The following is a 20,656-nucleotide window of genomic DNA, read 5'->3' as shown; positions in this document are numbered from 1 at the left end:
ATCATATGGGAATTTTGTAAATAGTATATTTTTCAACTATATGAATTTTTTTTCCCCCTACGTTCGCATGTGTTACAATGCGATCCACCGGGTGTCCGCTAAACAAGTCGGCAGGTCGCAAGTTAAAAAAAGAAAATATACACGCAAAGGATGGTTATACAGGAGCTGCCATGTTGGTATTCAGACACTAGTTCCAGTACCTAGTAAGTCAGGACCTGAAAAAGTATGAAGGGTGGGAGTCCAGACTTTAAAGACTTCACTGGCTGTATGCTTGTTCCAAGTCAATGATGTGCTAGGTAGTGACGCGAGAATTAGGATGACAGACCTGGGGTTTGCAAAAACAAGTCAGCATCAGCAGCTTCCAAATATTTATACTCTAAGTTTTCCTTTAACACAGAAGTCCTCAACAAGAAACGCTTAGGGGAATTTATCAAAACTGGAGCAGACAAAATCTGGAGCAGTTGTCCATAGTAACCAGCTTCTCCCTTCAGTTTGTCCCGTTAAGGTTTGAAAATTAAAAAGAGAAGCTGACTGGTTGCCAAGGAAAACTGCTCCACATTCTGTCTGCTCCAGTTTTTATAACTTACCCCCAACGGTGCTTAAGCATTATATAACGGAAGCTGTCAGGGATTGTTTTAAATAGTTAACTTAGGGCCATGGCTATGGAATGCATGCAAGTTAAAGAGTATATCCAGCAGATTTTCCCTCATTTCCTGTTTGGTAAAACCGTTACAGGAAAGTAATTAAGGGAAAATCCCCCTAATGGAGCTCAGATAGCAGTAAAAAGCTGACAGGGCTTTTAATCCTTCCCACCTCATCTGAATCTAAAATGAAAATTGTTGGCTGGACATATACTTTAATACAAATGCAATTTGCTTAAACTACCATTCAGTCACCTTGCTTGACATTTTATGCAGCTGGTTGTAATGTGTTGGCACTTTTCAAAGAAAATCATACGCAGGCCATCTTCATTCAAATATCCTACTAATTGGAATACCATTCCTGGATTTTATTAGGCTTATTCAACAAGCCTGTGCAAAGCAAAGGGAGCCAATAGCAACCAATCCGACTTTACTTCACTGCTAATAATCGCTGATCACTGATTGGTTGCTGTATTACTGAACTGCACTTCTTCACAGAATATGCCTATATAATCTCATGCTGAGCCTACATGCTAAACAGAATTATAAAAATGGAAGAGGAAAGGTAAAAGCTAAAGAAAAAAATACTCAGAGTAAACCTATGCCACATAATTACCTTTTTAAAAAATGTAAATAAACTACCAAAAGGAAATATTTTATGGACATATTATAGTTAAAATAAGGTCTATGGATAATAAGGAATGTGTTGCACACACCATCCAAATTATATTCCATAATGTTTTACTTCACTAGTGCAGTTTAAATCTAACACTTGATTGGCTGCTGTGGATAACAGCAATATCTTTCCTTTGTTCAAATACATCATAAGTGACTAGATGAAACTCATTCCATAAATAAGTCAGCTTTGGGCTGCTCATCACACAATGATTCCTAAATACATAAAGGATATTTGGCAAGTGTGGTAGACCCCAGTTTAGTATTGGCTGTAAAAGGAGTTGCTGAGGTGCCCACAGGGTACTGGACCCATGCATTTGGCTGCTCTAAATCAATACCAAAATCTAAAGACATGTATAGGTTACAAGAGCTGTTACCATATGTTGACTAGAACTACTAAGTGGACTGGAATGTAACTGATATTTATGAATATTACTTTCCAATGAATATACAAAAATCTATTATTGATTATGTATGATAAATAATTAAGTATTTCCAATAGCTGATTTAGGGGTTACCTACACTCACTCAAACACAATGGGGGGAATTTGTCAAAAGTGGAGCAGACAAAATTTGGAGCAGATGTGCATAGCAACCAATCAGCATCCACTTTTCATTTTCAAATCTTAAAATGAGCAAACTGAAGAGATAAGCTGATTGGTTGCCATGCAAAGCTGCTCCAGATTTTTCCTGCTCCAGTTTTGATAAATTCCCCCCAATACATCATTTAGAGGCGAGTACAGTGATCTTACTTGCCCACTAACCTATTTCTCTTGGGGGCTCACTTGGAAAGATCTTCTTGTCAAAATTCCTACACACCTAAGGCTCCATTCACACAGGAGCAGCTGTCTGCACATATTCGGCCGGCCGTATACGCGCAGAGCCGCTCTCAAGCAGAAAAAACAATGCACTTTAATGTGCATTGTTCAGATTTTTGCGGCGGCCGCGTGGTACGAAATCGTCTGACCCGTAAAATAGTCCAAGCGTGATTTTTTTTTTACGGATTCCACACATTCGCGGCTATACAATAGCCGCAAACGAGCGGAATCCGTGCGGTCGAAAGATTATAGTGTTTACGTTGCCGTGCGGTACGTGCAAACGCTATGTGAATGGAACCTCAGGGTTTTTCCACTTATGCTGCAATCTTTATAACATATAATACAGAGCTCAAGTTCCCTACAGATATAAGAAACTAATAGGTGGTCCAGCTCTGCAGTATTTGCCTCGGAGTGGTGCAGTAGGGAGACTTACTTCATCCAGCACAATTTGTTTTCAATATTGTGCTGCAAAATGTGTAAAGATCTCCTAGGTAGAAAACCCCAAGTTCCTTGCAATATTTCCATTGAGTCTGGACTCTAACATTTAAACAGCACTGCAGTAACCAATAACATGTAGAGTTGATAAAAGAGTCATCGGTCTCACCATCGTAGAAAACGGAGATCACTAGCACTCAGTCAAAAGCATTAGATTCTTTTGCTTATTTATTGAAGAAACAGGTCACGTTTTGGGGCCACGCAGGGTCCCTTCTTCTGGGCGACATAGTGACCCAAACGTTGGCTAAATAACACTTGCGACATGTTTCTTCAATAAATAAGCAAACGAATCGAATGAGTGCTGGCTATATCCATTTTCTACGATTTTGGAAGACACAGCGCCATCTGTGCAATCACTATGAGCACCACGACCATTAATCAAGGTCCAGTTGCTGTAACGAGTGCAGGAAACACATCACAATACTTCATTGGTCTCACCAGACGTGGAATGTGCCCCTTATAGGTTTACACAGACTTGCTACATTACACCATAAAAATACCAAATGCAATTACAACTTTGGGGCATTTTTTTTAAACCAGTGATTTCTCATAAGTTTCCAATGGGCAGTTATGACACTATTTAAAGTAATCTGCACAATATCCAAATGTCATGTACAGTCAAGGCAAGAGGTAAAGATTGAGGGAGTCACCAAAGAGTAATCTCTTAGGAAACTGCTCTATGTAACACAAAGAACAAAAACCAATACATATACCCCCCCAAATTGAAACTTCTATACAGTAATTGTAAATTACCTGTAAACAACATTCTTTTTCTTTCATCTTCTTGCAAAAGAACCCCTGTCTAGCTAGCAATACTGCTTGTAGCGTGAATAAGAAATGCTCTACTAGACAAGTAGGGAGTGAATGGGAATAACTGTTTATTGGCGAGACTGTACATGAATCATTTCCAGGGTTTGCTGTGTGGGCTGATGCTACGGACTGATTGAGAGCTGACAGAGCTGGCAGAAGATGGAATGTGGCTGTTTCTTGAGTAAGCACTCTTTGACTCTGATCTTCCAGTAGATAATCGGCTGAGACGACCTAAGGATGACAGAAGGAGAAGTATACCAACCTGAATTACAAAGAATAACTAAACAGGCAAGAGTATACTTTCTTATAATAAAACTGCACCCAGAATGGACAATCAAGGTTCTGTTGTGTTGAAATTTACTGCTGCCAGTAAAAATCTCATGCAATGCTGACTTCCGCTATAGTTCACACCACACACGTTAATAGTTGGCACAATCCAGCTTCCCCTTACATTACTTGTAGCAATGAATGATCAATTTTTTTGCACGTTCCACAAAATCAGTGTTTCATGCGCCAATGGGACAAATGTAGTTTGGGAGGTGTTGAAGCCCAGGGCATTTCTAGAAGTACGAGGTAATTAACATTCAAGATGCTAATTTAGTGCACATCTCATCCCGCCAAAAAACGAATTAGCATACAGTTATTTTTTATCATTCAATAAGGGACACAGGATCAGTAGTTATGCAGATATGATTGGAACATCTAAGAGCACTCCAACCGAGGGGTGGGCAACACAGCAAACAAAACATTAATATATTAAATATTAAAACAGAATAAAAACGAAGGGTAGCTTACTTCCGAAGCTGGCATCAGATGAGGTCTGAACAACCACCTGGTAAAACTTAAAGAACATATGAACAGAGGACAAGTTGGCAGTTTAGCAAATGTGGGAAACTGCTGTCTGATGCCTAAAAGAAGTCCAGGAGGCACTCACTGACCTAGTAGAGTGTGCCTTGAAAGGAAAAAGTGGAACCTTATCCTTAAGACCATAACCTTGAATAACGATCTGTCTAAGCCACTAAATAATGGTGGAACGAGAATCTGGCTCCCACGGGGACCATCAAGAATAATAAAAAGAGAATACATTTTTCTATTGGAAGCAGTGGCTGAGAGATAAGCCCAAAGAGCACAAACTACATCCAGGCAGTGAACAGACATTTTCTTTTGATTAACAAATACTTCCTACCTTAGGGAGAAAGGAGGCTCTACACCTCAATACTACATTATCCTTACAGGATAAGGCTGCCTACTCAAACACATCTTGCAGCTGTGAAGGCAACAAGGAACACAACCTTGTGGATGAGAGCGGAAATGGGAATATCCCCGATAGGTTCAAAGGGTGGTCTTTTAAGAGCCAAAATATCAGGCTTTACTGATCTCATGGAGCTAACAGAGCATCCACCACTTATACCAGTGGATCTCTGTATCTCAAAACAAACCTGTCCAGTTTGCTGTTGAATCTGGAGGCCAGGAGATCCACATTCGATGTTCACCTGTGCTACAGTTCCTGGCGCACCTCTGGGTAAAGCTACCACTCCCCTGGGTCCAGACATTGTTCACTCAGGTAGTCTGCTGGATTCCTGAGCCTCCAGCCCAGAAACAATTGGGTCTTGGGTGTCAGGAGAAGTTGTCTAGAGACTGAACTACCCTGAAGGAGTCTACTATTGCAGATCTGGCCGGCTCCAGTACTGTAGAGTCAGAGTCTGGGAGCGGAGCAGCAGAAGCTTTTCTTGAGAAAGAAATACTTTCACTTGAGCGGTGTCTAGAAATGAAGCCCAGATACTCCAAGTGCGGTCCAGCTCTGATTTCTGGATGTTAAGGATCCAACCGAACCTTTTTAATGTTTGGACTGTCTGCATTACATTGACAGGTCAGGAGTTTGAGTTGACCGCTCCCATAATAGAAGATGGTCTAGGTATCCCACAAAAGGGTACTGTGATGGTGTAGCAACTTCAGCCCAGGAGCTGGAACCTTGGTAAACACATGTGGGGCAGACAATAGGCCAAACTGTAGGGCTACAAACTGATAAGTGTTGAGTGCTTACAGCAAACTGAAGGTAGCATTGATGGGCTAGAGAAATGGGGATATCCAAGTATGTGTCCTTGATGTCCACTGATGCTGGAAAGTCTCCATGATGGAGGAAGGTTATGACAGACTTGGTGGATTCCATATGGAACTTGAGTCAGAATGAAGACATTTAGAGCCATCAGATCCAAGATAGGGCAAATACCCCCCTTTTGGTTTTGAAAAGTGAAACAGTGAAAAGGCAGAGAGCTGAGCTCTAGCTTGTAGTCCCTAGACACCATGTATCTTACCCAGGCATCCGAGTCCAACAGATGTCCTTCCACTTTGATAAGCGGGGGTGGCCCTTCATGCTGAAGGGGACTTATTTGCAGGCTTGGAGGATTTAGAGGCCCAAGGCTTGTGGTGGTATTGGGCCCCTCCCGTAGGTTCGGCTTTTGTGCAAGATGTCTGTGAGAAACAAAAGGAACTCTCTTTGGCTTCAGAGGCAGGAGATCTACCAATTTGAGGTTTAGGCCCCTTTCAGATGGGCAGTCTGATCAGGTCCGCCTGTTAGTTTTTCAGGGGGATCTGATTGGAAGACCAATGTTATTCCATGGGCTGCTGGATCTAAACTAACATGCATTCGTTTATATCTGATTATTGCAGACGCCGACCAGGTCTAGAAAACCAAACAGAACAGAGTTCCATTTTGGTGGATCATACCATGACAGATTGGGCATAATCTGATCTTAATGGCCAAGGGGCTGGTAAGTTAGATTGTAGGCCCTCCTTGCCATCTTGTCTTGAATTGTATTGTAATTATAATTCCTTCCCTATATTGTAAAGCACTGCGCAAACTGTTGGAGCTATATAATTCCTGTATAATAATAATAAGTTCAGTCAAAAATATACAGACACAGAAGTCACAACGTTGACTTCCAATCCATACTGCTCTGATCAGCACGGGATCCCCTGCTGATCTGAACTGATAGGTGCTCATGTAAAAGGAGCCTAAAGCTTCTTCTGCTGTAGAAAATGAGCACTTTTACCATCTGTAACTTCCTTAATGAAGTTATACAGTGAAGCTCCAAAAAGAAATTAATCAACAAAAGGCATTTGCAGTAATATTTTTTTTTTGCATTGCTGTTACACAGACAAACCTTTCAGCCATAAAATTCTCTATATGTTAACTGACAGGAGAGAAGATGGATAATGTCAGCTATACGATCTACAGAGTAATGTAGAGCTGAGGGCAAAGGCTCCAAGCATACCATAATTAGGTGATCAGTTAAGGCTATACCTGGGTCTTTAGCCATATACCAAGTCTGTTCCATTACGGTCTTCAAGCAAAAACATGTACTTAGAATGAGTTTCCAAACACTTGTCAGTGGGATCTCCATTAAAACGGATAATGATCAGCAAAAAGTTTAGGAGGAGAAAATAATTTGTCAGGATTTTCCTAGTCAACATATGAATGCTTACTTACTGGCAGTGTTTGCTGGCATGAGCATTTTCTCAAGATGTTGCTCTATTTTTTCCAAATCTTGGCTGGAAAATCTCCATTTGTTTTCAGCTGGTAAGACAGGTTCCCTTGGTGTGGCATGTCTGCGTGCAGACTTAGGCTGGACTGGCTGAGTTAAGCAGGTGGCTGGGAATGTGCCAGTTGTAAGACCATCAGGAAACCTTTGCGCTATGACTTTCAGACCTGCATAAAACCAAAAACAGGATTTATTTATTTTTTAGAGACTTAAATGTGTAATTAGCGATGTCCCTCATTAGCCCAACATACATCTGCCCAGAGCAAATAGAAAAAGTGTATATTATTTATTTATTATTGGTATTTATATAGCACGACATAACACTGTATGGATGTAAGGCAGGTAATGAAGAGATTTCTGAACGCTCTTATACACAAAACCAAAGAAAATAGGGTGATGCTTTAAAAAGATTTGTTAAACTATCCTAATAAAACTAAATATTTCAAATTAAACAGAAGGAATAATGTAGTTCTGTAGATTATAAGGTTAGTATGCCAGTAACACTAAATCTAAGTCTAGTATAACGTTAGCAAAGTTTCATGTACATAATGAGAACCTACGTCTTAATGTTTTTTGTTTCTTTTTACAGAGCATAATATTCTTCAATAGGCTTCCTTATCATTTAATAGCCAAATAACGGGTTGAATATTTATAACTGCACCTCTGAGTAACAGAGACTGGCACATATACACCATCAAATGGAAATTGACAGTGACTGTGATGGTGACAAACACACATTAGCTATGCATGAGGTCTAGCCCACGACAGGAAACTCATCATTAAAAGGATGTAAGGTCACCTTGATGTGTTTACTGACAAGCACTTTCCCAATGATCTTATGTGATGAAACCAATAAAGATGCTAACATGATTACTTTCTATATAGCTTTTCCTGGAGTAAACAAAATGACCAGAAAACAGTAGCTTGACAAATCCACTGCCCAAGGTAATATTCCTGCAGCCTGGAAATTTAATTAATCAGTTTTTGTATTACCTATCTAGTATGAACAGGTCATAACAGAAAGAGATATCACAGGCAAAAGGCCCAACTTTTTGCCATAACACTTGGTATTTTCAGCAGTAAGAGCCAATGACAGCTGAAAGGAATCACATGGCTAAAAATGCTTCTTATGGCAAATAAAACATGCATTGTGTCGTAGTGGATTGTACCTAAAGACTGTAGCTTCCCGACTGGCATGTCCTGAGACTTGTGCCTAAGACATGAGGGTGCTGGGAAATTGCACTGAAAGAGCCAACATCGAAAAACTGTTTGGCTTATTTTCATGCCACGCACACTGACCAAGCCTGGTCAGCGCTTTTTCAGAGCCTGGTTATTACAATAGAAAGTAACCCCATCAGCATGTAGTTTCCTGTTCCATAGCCATCTCTTTCCCAATAAAGCTGTTTGGAATGTGGCATTGAATGCATCACTACCCTATCTTCAGCAGGGTTATTGTCATAAGTAAAATAGTACACTAAGGCTTGAGGGGACTGCAGGGTGATGTTTTGACATCCAAATATGCAGACGTTACACAAAACAGGTAATATATGAACGTTTATTATCCCTACGTACTGTGAACCTTCTCATTATTGCCATACACTTCAATTTTGTTTGTTTTACCTAAACATAAAATAATTCTTACCTCCGGAAAGCATAAAGAGATTCTCAAATCCTCTTTCACACATGGTTGTTGCTGCTAGAGTGGCTATCCTCTCATCTTCATCATAAATAATAATGATTTTGCCTTGTGCATTCTTCTAAACATGGGAGTTAAGGTAAAACTTTTCAGCAAGTAATTATCATAGGCTAGGCATAAGATATGCAACTGTTGCAAGCAACGTGACCATCTGGAATTCTGCTTGAGACAATCATACAGTGCAATGTTAAAAAGATCTCCCAATAAGCTGTTAGGGACAATCCTGTAAGCCCAATTTCATCTTAAACTGATTTATTTTGCATCGAATGGTTAGAACTTCGATTAGGTTTTTTTTTTCTTTCTCAGCACTGGGGAGATTTGTCTTCCTGTCCTGTTGATACTACTGGAACAGAAAGCGAGGGGAAAACACCCTACTGGGAGATAGAGCAGTCATAATCTGACTGAGGATGGGCTGTAAAGCACACAAAGACCCACAAGTGGAGGTGATGATCACCAGTGCCGACTGTTACACCAACTGTCATATCTGAGCATGTAGTAAGAAGCAACTGTCATGTATTACAACTTATCTGAAGCAACTATCACCCTATCAGATCTGAGCATGCGGTAGGAGGCAACCATCACCTATGTAATATTTGGGTGTGTGGTGAGAGGCAACCATCACCCCGTAACATCTGGGCATGTGGTGAAAGGCAACCGTCACCCCTGTCATATCTGGGCATGTAGCAACTGTCCCCACTATCATATCTGGGCATGTGGAAGGAGGCGGCTATTATGCTTGCTGTATCTGGGCATAGGGTAAGGGGTACCAATCACCCCTGTCATATCTGGACATACGGTAAGAGGCAACCATCAACATTGATGCTGTATCTGAATATAAGGCAAAAGGCAACTGTCATCGTACTTGAACATGCAGCAAGGGACAACCATTACCACTTTGTCTTACCTAAACCATTGCAATGTTTTTGTTTTATTTTCACATGTGTAGTTAAAGGATTATATGAAAATAGAAATGATCTTTATGGGCCAAAGATTTTGAAGCATGTCAGAAATTCTCTGTGCAAGCAGGTGCTATTCATTCCATATTCAGTGGACTAATGGGAACAAGCATATCACTGCATGTGTACCGTTAGAATCTATCAACCAAGGTGACGAAAATATAGTGGGGAGTCCCTTAGTCGTGGCAGATGTTTCTATGCCATTTATTCTGAGATATCTGACTGTATGGATACATAGCACAAATCTGGCCAGTTTCCTTCTCAGCAACACAAAAAAAAAAACATAAAAGAGGTAGGATTTTAAAGCGGGAGAACAGGGATAAAAATATAATGGATACATAATTCAAGATTTCTGGAGTGAAGGGATTCATTGTTCTTGATAGCATGGCGATGGGATAGTGATGTGCTGCAAAGAAATAAAAAGGGGAAAAAAAAAGGAATACATCAGAATATTTACATTTACATTTAAATGGCCCTATAAGCACAAGTATGTAAAACCTGGGTTACTTTGACCTCCACCACAACTAGATGTGGTTACAAGGTGTGCAATAGTTATAATGCATTGCTCTTATATAAATATATAATACCAATGTTTTGGACTTAACATTTTTTTTCCTTTAACTATGCAAAAAGATATATATTGTAAAACGGGCTATGGTGTAAATAGGAACCCCTTTTCTTACTTTGCACTGCCGCTTATATCAACTCCACAGAGGTTGAATATAAGTTGCAACCCAACACAATTAAAGTTTTTAACATTCTTTATGTACTTTACAAGGAAGAGAGTCTATACGAATAGCCTACGAGGGTCACAAATACGATCATGCTTCTTATAAAAATGCAAAGATTGTGCCATCGTTACAGCCAATGTTTCTGGGTCACACAGGGTCCCTTCTTCTGGGCGACAGTGACCCAAACGTTGGCTAAATGACGCTTGCGACATGTTTCTACAATAAATAAGCAAAAGAATCTAATGTCACTATGTCGCCCAGAATAAGGGGCCCTGCGTGGCCCCAAAACGTTGGCTCTATGACAAATGTGACAATTTAATAAAAAGTGCTTTACTTCTTGCACATATAATCGCGTGCTGGTGACTTCTATTATGGACTGTATCTGACACGGTCCCATCCGTGTTGTCACTTCAAGCACCAAACTTTCATCAAGGTCTGTATGCTGTATGGAGTGCAGGTGCTTTCGTATTATCGTTAGCTGCTGCCACAATGACATCATTTATAGACATGCAAATAGCATACATATCAACAGAATAAAAAAAAAAAAGTGCCTGCCGATGCTCTTCTAAAAACGTAATCTCAAATGATCTAAAATCATTGTCCTCCCCAATTCAGTGATTCCTAAGTATTTAAACAAGCCGCACATCACACAATGCAGCAGGGGAAATAACCTGCGATAGGCAGACTTAGAAGATTTATAACCAGGTCCCTGTGTCTACATCAAGTTAACCTGAATTAATTTTCTTTATATTAAAAACAAATCAGCACATTATAAAAGGTTTCAGGAAGAGCTGTATGTGATATCTTGTTCATATACTTACCCCCAACAACATGGCACTGATCATAACACTCTCTGTCACGTGCATCCAGAAGAAGGTATGGGCAATCTGGGTATGGTTTGTCAAGAGACCCCGAGCTAGAAGAGGGTCCCTTTTTCGATTGTTTCTTTGGATCATTATCCCGGTCCAGTTCCCCTACTCCACTAATAACGCTAAAAGAGAATAATATTTATTTAATAATGAGGAGCAATTGTCCCGATAAACAGCAGCAATGTTTAGGTGTCTGTGTAATTGACACAGTTAAGGGGCTCAGATCAGGTAACATGAATTTGGTGTCTTTATTTTAACTAGTACAGTGTTTTTTAATAGACTCCCTTCATTTTTACAGCGGTGGTACAATAATATATACATTTATGAAGTTCTTCAGTAGCACTCACCTCTGAAGAGTAGACCGCGCAGAGCTCAAGAAATCCCCATCTCCCTTATTATCAATCAGCTCGACTGAGCTTAAAGGAACACTGCCAGGGCTGTGTTTGCCATTGGTCCGGTCTGTTGGAAGCTCCGTATCTGCCTCTGACATGACTGAACTGTTATCTAAAGAGAGTAAAAAACAAAAAAACAAAAAAAAAAAAACAAAACACAAATGGAAATCAAATACATTTAATCTCAGGTATTTAAACAGTCATCATCAGGTCTAATCCTTCAGTATAGCAGTCAATAGGCCGTTCACAGCAGTTGTCAACTATTAACTTTACCCTTATCTTTAAAATGACAACAAAGTCACATTTACAAATGTTTAGTAATGACAAATCAACAAACAGACACTGAAGGCTCTTTTTTTTTCTGTTGCACCCCTTTTTTTCTTTTCTTCCCCATTCTTCTCACAGTGGCCATTTTTACCATGGACAGATTAATAAATCTCCCTTTATTTCCTGGAACACTGGCACATGTGACTGGAACATGTGACAGTGCTCATCATCTAAAGCCCCCCCCCCCCCTGATGTTGAGAGGTTGTGCAGTTTCCAGGTAAGATATCCCATCAATGCACTGCTGATATGAACTTGCCAGGATACAGCTCTTAGGCATGGGTAACATCACTAATGTCTAAGAGGACCAGGAAGTTGAAAAACAATAATTGTAAGTATAAAACTAAAAAATAGTTTCACTAATGAACAGAAGATGGCTTAATATCAGCATTCAGAGTTGCATGCTGATGTGATTTTTAATGAAAGGGGGTAAAGGTCCGCTTTAAAAGACTTGGCTGGTTTTGGATATTGTCTTCATCTATATACTTACTGATGTACGGCTTTTCAACAGATTAGAGGAATAGTGAGTATTAAGTATTGCTGTGCTAAGGTGGATTCTGCCATGATGGGCACTCGAGCATGCGTGCACTAAATGTATGTATATGTATGTATATACACTATATTGCCAAAAGTATTGGGACACGCCTCCAAATCATTGGATTCAGGTGTTCCGTGAAATTCCTTGCTACTAAATATTCCATGGTCAACTGTTAGTGGTATTATAATAAAGTGGAACCGACTGAGAACAGCAGCAACTCAGCCACGAAGTGGTAGGCCAGTTAAAATGACAGAGCGGGGTCAGCGCATAATGCGCAGAAGTCGCCAACTGTCTGCAGAGTCAAAAGCTACAGACCTCCAAACTTCGTGTGGCCTTCAGACTGGCACAACAACAGTGCATAGAGAGCTTCATAGAATGGGTTTCCATGGCCGAGCAGCTGCATCCAAGCCTTACATCACCAAGTACAATGCAAAGCGTCGGATGCAGTGGTGTAAAGCACGCCACCACTGGACTCTAGAGAAGTGGAGACGTGCTCTCTGGAGTGACGAATCACGCTTCTCTGCCTGCCAATCCGATGGACGTGTCTGGGTTTGGCGGTTGCCTGGAGAACAGTATTTACCTGACTGCATTGTGCCAAGTGTAAAGTTTGGTGGAGGGGGGGATTATGGTGTGGAGTTGTTTTTCAGGGGTTGGGCTTGGCCCCTTAGTTCCAGTGAAGGGAACTCTTAAGGCATCAGCATACGAAGAAATTTTGGACAATTTCATGCTCCCAACTTTGTGGGAACAGTTTGGGGATGGCCCCTTCCTGTTCCAACATGACTGCGCACCAGTGCACAAAGCAAGGTTCATAAAGACATGGATGAGCGAGTTTGGGGTGGAGGAACTTGACTGGCCTGCATAGAATCCTGACCTCAACCCGTTAGAACACCTTTGGGATGCATTAGAGTGGAGACTGCGAGCCAGGCCTTCTCGTCCACCATCAGTATCTGACCTCACAAATGCGCTTCTGGAAGAATGGTCAAACATTCCCATAGACACACTTCTAAACCTTGTGGACACCTTCCCAGAAGAGTTGAAGCTGTTATAGCTGCAAAGGGTGTGCTAAATCAATATTGATCCCTACGGACAAAGACTGGGATGCCATTAAAGTTCATGTGCATGTAAAGGCAGGCGTCCCAATACTTTTGGCAATATAGTGTATATCAATGAGGTGCTCCGCACTCTAGCTTCCTCTCAAAATCAGTGCTGTCAACACAGGAATCCGTCCACAATTCCTTCCATCTATCTATCTATCTATCTATCCATCCATCTATCTAATGCCCTTTTCTGCCTCTAGTGTTCATATACATGTATGTACAGCATTGTGCAGGAAATGAATATACAGGAAACATCCTGTGTATTATAGATAAGCATGCATGTAGAAAACCTACATTGCATTACAGCGCCATCTACAGGTCAGACATACCAGTATATGCTGTTGCATTTCCAACATAAGAAGTTGAATTGCTGAATCAAGAAGATACACTGCTTTATTCAAAATAAACATGTCACCTGTTGGGTTGTACACTTTGGGATATGTCTGTCAATCACAAATCTGGCTGTAGAATTACAAATCTTTTGGCAAGTAAATCAATAAACATCTATTTCAAATGTGTACTGTGCCAATTTTCAGGAGTTCCAAGAGCTAGCAGATTAGATTCAATTCTGTGTAATCTGCAATGATAACTGCCTACTTCACTGGCACTTTTTAGAGTAGACCTGGTATACAAAGGCGTCTTTAACGGACCTCATTCAGGTCTATTTAGACATTGAGCAGGAAAAGAAGAGGCATGACTTCACACTCTGAAGCCGGCTTATGCTGGTAGAAACAAAATCAAATGTACAAGTTTCTCCTAGCCACATTAATGGCAGTATCCCCCTTGTTGTATAGAACTTTGAGGGTGCCCCATAAAACAGACTGTGGCCTGAACGACTCAAAAACATACTGATTGGCAGACTCATCTAATATGAATGAGCACTTAAACATTTCATTCACTGTTCAGTGGATGTCATTCAGTCTGTCCATAGACACATGGTTTTGGAAACAGGATCGTCAACAGACATTTCCCAAACTATACACTGCAATGCAATCTATTTCAAACGTTTCAGACATTGGTTATATCGTGTGTGCAGGATTTTCATTACACTCAATTTGTTGAATCCGACGGCAACGGAGCGGTTAATTAAAAAGACAAATTGCCCAGTAAGAATAGCCTTAAAGGGATTCTAAACCCTCTGAGTTTTTTGCCTATATCTACTGCTAGCAAGCAGTAGATATATGCCAAAAGTAAAAAAAAAAAACAAACAAACAAACACTATCAGTGGTTTAATCTTACCCAGTTATCGCCGCGCGCTCCTGCCCGAGAATCCAAAACTGCTCAGGCGGCCGCAAAGCATCTTGGGGCGGGCGCATGCACAGTTCGGATTTTCGGCCGGGAGACGAGCGGAGACGCAAGGTAAATCTATGGACGGGAGCACCCGCATGCAGACACCGCAGGATCGGAAATGCCTGCAAGGACAGAGGAGTCAGCGCTAGACATGTGCAATTCGTTTCGTTACGAATCGAAATTCGTACGAATTTTCCTGAAATTCGTAGATTCGTAAGCATACGAAATCCGAATTGCAGTTTCTGAATTATATCCGAAATACGAAATTCCGTTAACGAATTTCGGATCCGAATTTCTTTGAAACAGGAACGAATATTACCCCTGTAAATGAGGTTGAACAACATGACAACATTTTTTTTTTAAATCCGAAATACGGATCTGCTGCTGCTGAGGGTTGCATTACAATACAGGCAGGAAATACGAAATTCCGTTGACGTATTTTCGTTCCGTTACGAACATTCGTTATATATTGAAGTTAAAAAGCAAGTACATTTATATTGGAGTTGATGGTAGTTTGTTTTTAAGTCCGAAATACGAAATTCGGATACGGAATCCGTTAACTGAATCCGTATTTCGGATACAAAAACAACTACCACATCGACTCCAATATTAACAAAAGGTATTTTTGCTTTTTAACTTCATCATAACGAATGTTCGTAAAGTTACGAAAATGTGCCGAAACTAACGAAAATCCAAATTGAGTTTCGGATACGAATTACGAAATAATGAATATTACGAAACAGAACGAAACGGAACACATTTTTTGACAGCGCACAAGTCTAGTCAGCGCTGGAGGGACAGATGAAACATCAGGAATGAAGACGATCGGATTAAGAGACATCATTTAAGGTAAGTGCTAACATTAACATTGGGGGGGAGAGAAACATTTTTTTGACTTTAATGTCACTTTAAGGCCGTCTTCTGAAGATCTGTAATGCTCAATGGGTTAATACAACTACAATGTGGACACAAAAATTGTACAGTAAGAAACAAGTAATAAATACATTGCCAGCCCTGTCTGGGAGTAAAACGTGCTGGAAGTAGAAAACATAGTTCATGAAATGTACTGTAACATTGCTAGTATTTCCTCCTGGGAATCAAGTGACAGACATTCAATACTTTAACTGTTCAAATTTGTATTACCTTCCAGCCTCTGCAGCTCCTCACTGGTAATTTCAGCATCGCTCTCTTCTGACACAGATGCCACTTGAACAACCTGTATATGATATTATATTACTAAAACTTTTTACTCTTCATTCAGCAGGACACATCATACCAGTAAGGGAAGAACAGTGAAAAGGAAATTTGAACAATGATGTTGAACTGTCACAGTTGCTGGGTCTTCCCATATGAAAGAACAATTAATTAGCACCTACGGTATGTTTGCTGGACAAGTTGCATGAAAATCCTTTACCATATAAAAACTATAATAAATCACTTAACTAGATGTGCAGCATTAGAGGTGCTATAGGCTGATCTGAGATGGGAGATTCTGCCACTAGTATAGTATAGCAGTCTTACATACATTTTGTCACCATTTACACTTCAATGTAGGTGAAGCTGCATACATTGAACAATGAGATCTGTGCCACTAGCTTGTCATTGTGATTATTTAAGAAGTGAATGTCCTCCTGGATGTAAAGGACATTATTATATTTAATGTTATGGCCTTGAAAACTGAACACTAGAACATGGTTTGTCCTAGAGAATTCCCATAAACCCATTAACCCGTACATTTCCACTGTCAAGCCTCATCGAGTTAAGGGGAGACCTATGTCTAAACCAAGTCAAAGAACAGGAAGCAGAGTTGAAGTGTCAGCTTGGGAGGTGTGCTTTTGTACATGCTTTTCCCATCATATGGTACTCTCCAGCCATCTAGACTGCTAACTGGTCCCTGTAAGTAGCATGTATTTTGTGCATCTCAGGAGGAATGTGTCTTCCTGAGAAACCACATATTGTTCAGGATATTTTAGAAAGCATTGTAAGTTTTCACTTACAAAAAATGCTGAATAATAAAACAAAATACATTTGGTAGATTACACACCAGTTGGGCGAATGTAGTAACTTTGATCCTCTTGAAAAGTTCATCCTTTTTATATCTGTAATCTAAAAAAAATAAGGACATTTTTTTAAAACAATACTACAACAAGCTACAAATAATAGCAGAAATGCAGGTTCAAGTATACAAATTATTTTTGTAAAATTGTGGCGATGCAAAGTGAGTTAGAGAGATTTCCTTTAAGGACATTTAAAGCATACTTGGAACGATTGTTGATGGCTTGGGCTTTACAAGTCTAAATGCATGTGTTCAATGAAAGTCCCTGTACAATGTCCATTCATACTGGTAAATCCAAATCACTGGATCTTCCATTTTTGCATTTTCAATATTCTAAAAGATTCTGTCAAAGCAACATTCAGAAGCGAGCCTGGCCCTGGGTTACTAGAACCAAATAAATATATAAATGATAATTATATAAATGACTGTGAAGAACATTATTCAGGAATGCATTTCAGTTTACTCCATCCTCTTTGTAACACCATCATTGCTGGATCACCAGGACTGGTATGCTGAAAGCTTGGAAAATACTATTACCTTCATTGAAAAGAACCCTACCATAAGAGCCATTCTAAATATCTGCATAGCTCAGTTTGGGAATATAAGTGGAGATCCATTAGTGTAGAAAGGTTGCCACATTGAAGAATGATGTTTTAAACAGCGAATAAAAGCCATTTATTGCACACTTCATCCTTTACTCATTTAGAACATGCATACAATCTAAAGCATTTTGCCGATTTTCCCCCTCTGCTAGTTAACCACTGCAACACTCCATAATCAATAAGCATGCATTCATTGAGATTATAAAACATATGCATCCATCCCCAACATGGGAGCCTATTAGATCAATAATATAACATTAGATGAAAAATCACTCAAAATTCTCAGACCGAGATTACCTGGTTCTGTCTGGCAAAGATCATCATCGGTGCTTTGAGACATTATTGATGCATTGAGTACATATAAAACCAGGCAAGGCAGAATCTGGTCTGCAAATAGAACCAACTCGGCAGGACGGTGAAACTGGAAAGAATGGCCTGGACCTTGTTCGGCATTCACTCATTATGCCTCGGCCAGGGACAGTCAGACCCATTGTGCTGCCTTTTATCAGATTTGTATACTTTCAGACATCATATTCCCTCTGTTGTTCTCATAAGACAGAATTACTGTACTAAGGGTTTGATTACACACAGATATGGGGTACCCTTACCAGGTGTTACAAAAGTAGCCATTCTAGTAGCCCTAGAAGCTTTAGAGTATACAGCACATGGGAAGAGACAATGCTCCTTGTGTGCTCAAGCCTCTTCTGCACAAGAGTATAAAAAGAAAAAGAAATGTGATGAGCACCAAGGGAATTTATTCAACAAAACAGTGATTGTCATGCTGCAACTATCAGGACAGTCAAGGAGAATGCAGGAATATTACTGAATATAATTCACAGAAATATTATAATAACCTAGAAAATTGGATTTCCAGCTAAATGTATGAAATATGGAAAATGTTGCATTTAGATTGTGGGAACATTTAACAGGATGCTGGCAGATGATCTGCAATCCAAGTCATCTTCTACTGACCAGCACATCATCTGAATTTAGAAGAACTTCAAATACTGATATGTAAATCTAAGACTATGCCCACAGACATCTGTGTATCAGCCTTTTCAATCTCAGCAATGGCATGTGTACATATTCAGAAAAAAAGCACACCATCACTACAACAAATGGTTGCTGGCTTTAAGGTAAACGTGTGTTTTAAAAAGCAACAGGTTCACTTTAAATCTGGTTCCTGCAGTAGCTTATATTTACCCTTCCTTTACTCCTCCACCACTGTTTGCTGCTGGGAGGAAGAAGAATCTATGTGCAAGCTCCAAGTTGGGTCTTACATAGGGCTTCAAGTCCACATAAGGTAAAGGTGCCTAAGCGGCCAATTGCCAACCATCAGCATGGTCACGTAGAAGGAATGAGAGCAAGTCACATGTTCCTCTATACCAGAAGCAGTAAGTATTCCTCTTTGTTGTTTGAGAGATTAAAAAAAAAAAAAACTTAAAAAAAATATGATGCTGCATGGGCATTCAAGTAAACCTGTTGCTTTGTTCTGCATGGGAAACACAGGGAAATTTTAATGTGAACAAACAAAAATAACAAAAGTGCTGCCCTAGTGGTGTTTTGACACAATGGAAAGGTTATAGTATAATATATTCCTCCATCCTAACATTGTAAAATGTTTTTTAAATTTTTAAGCATGTAGACTTCGAGTCATCAGCATAATACAGTGAAAATAACAATTTAATTTCATTGGATGTGATCATGGATACTTTGCAGTGCAGCATTTAACCTGAGGTTTTGAATTTCCGGTTGTGGCTGGGCCTTATTAATGCAGAACTGAGGATCTAAAAATTATGCATTGATATTCATGGCTGCAATTAGACATTATAAAGCAGAAGAGAGGGCGCAGTACATGGTGACATAATACAATCATTAAAACATTAAATCTAGAATGCTATTTTACATACTTCTCTTCATTTCTTCAATTCGTTCCATATACTTGGTCATGCTGCTACCTGGTAAGAGAGACAAGAAAACTGCTTAACCACTGAGTAACAAACCATTATTACTTTTCAGAATAGATAGATAGAGAGATAGAGAGCAGTGGCGTCACAAGGGGGTGCGGCCTGCACCCGGGTGACACCATTGCAGTGGTGACACCAAAATGACTTACAGTCATTTTGGTGTCACCCCCCTCTGAAAAGTCGGGCGCTGGGTCATGGACCGAACGCCCGACAGTATCAGGAGAGAGGAGGGGACCTGGCGGCATACCTTATTCCGGCCGTTGACTGACCCCTTCTCTCTCTGCCGGCGCCCATCACCAAGAAGGCCGCCATCAGGTATCAGAATACTTGTAAAGTATTGTAAAGCCAGTTACTCGCCTAACTCTTCTGTCGAGTCCTTTGCTGACAACGTTTAGAGAAAAGGAGAACTGGTAATTTGTCTATGCTGGCCAGTTTCCATCTTGTTGCCATCATCACTGACATTCCTTTTATTGGTCCTGAGAGGCACTTCTCAGTCAATAGGAAGTGTCCATGTCGCACAGGCAGTAATGCAGGCACCTTAAGAAGGACCCAACCTCCCATGTTCAGAAAGTGGGAGAGGACTTGGGAGCAGAACATCACGTGACTGCGAATTTAGGGTTTAGAGTAAAAGGGGCTTTTGTGTAAGTTTTTTTTTTTTCCATGCCAATGATTAGTTAAAGGCTGGTTGTGGGAGGGAGCCTGGAGTTCAGCTTTAAGTACTAATATCCTTTCTAAGAAGCAGGGCCACCATATGCTTTCAAACCAGCTTCAATTATGGGCAGGGCATACATCTGTATTGAAAGATATAACAACAACATGTATAATAAGGGAAATATTAGATGTTTCAATTTGATTCATCATCCCCGTACCTAAATCATATGTTATATGAATGTTGTAAGATTAGGACATGTTGGAATAGTTTTGAGTGGTTTGGTAAATTAAAGCTTATCTCCAGGAAAAAAAAGAACTGAAAGGTTAACTGCCAGTTCATGTGCAGGGGGATTTTGTAAAGGACATCTACTTACCTGATCCCCGCTCCCGCTGGCTTTAAAAGCAGACGCTGTTTCCTCCCCCTTCACTCCAGAGGCCTGCTGACGTCACAATGTACAATGCAGGGCATTATACACGAAGATGACGAGGGACAAGTCACATAGCAG

The 20,656-nt window shown here is 40.2% G+C and overlaps 1 protein-coding gene across 4 annotated transcripts in view; it reads right to left on the bottom strand.

Moving 5' to 3' along the window:
- Positions 1 to 3,199: 3,199 nt before the first annotated feature.
- Positions 3,200 to 20,656, bottom strand: part of CEP41 (centrosomal protein 41) — a 28,997-nt gene continuing 11,540 nt past the window's right edge. Inside the window, exons 3-11 of one of the 4 annotated variants that reach the window (XM_018566327.1) lie at positions 19,443 to 19,490; positions 16,919 to 16,980; positions 16,018 to 16,090; positions 11,581 to 11,737; positions 11,186 to 11,355; positions 9,972 to 10,039; positions 8,624 to 8,738; positions 6,930 to 7,148; positions 3,200 to 3,670 (exon numbers count right to left, since the gene is read on the bottom strand). In XM_018566327.1, the coding sequence (XP_018421829.1) occupies positions 3,531 to 3,670; positions 6,930 to 7,148; positions 8,624 to 8,738; positions 9,972 to 10,039; positions 11,186 to 11,355; positions 11,581 to 11,737; positions 16,018 to 16,090; positions 16,919 to 16,980; positions 19,443 to 19,490 (1,052 nt within the window). In that variant the 3' untranslated portion in view covers positions 3,200 to 3,530. The remainder of the gene's footprint in view (positions 3,671 to 6,929; positions 7,149 to 8,623; positions 8,739 to 9,971; positions 10,040 to 11,185; positions 11,356 to 11,580; positions 11,738 to 16,017; positions 16,091 to 16,918; positions 16,981 to 19,442; positions 19,491 to 20,656) is intronic. The other 3 variants (XM_018566335.1, XM_018566344.1, XM_018566352.1) reach the window with 3 other exon arrangements.

This window comes from Nanorana parkeri, unplaced genomic scaffold (assembly GCF_000935625.1).
Source record: "Nanorana parkeri isolate BGI_ZX_2015 unplaced genomic scaffold, ASM93562v1 scaffold27, whole genome shotgun sequence".
Taxonomy (NCBI): domain Eukaryota; kingdom Metazoa; phylum Chordata; class Amphibia; order Anura; family Dicroglossidae; genus Nanorana; species Nanorana parkeri.
The sequence above is the reverse complement of the archived record's forward strand: the minus strand, read 5'-3'. Positions and strand labels throughout refer to the sequence as shown.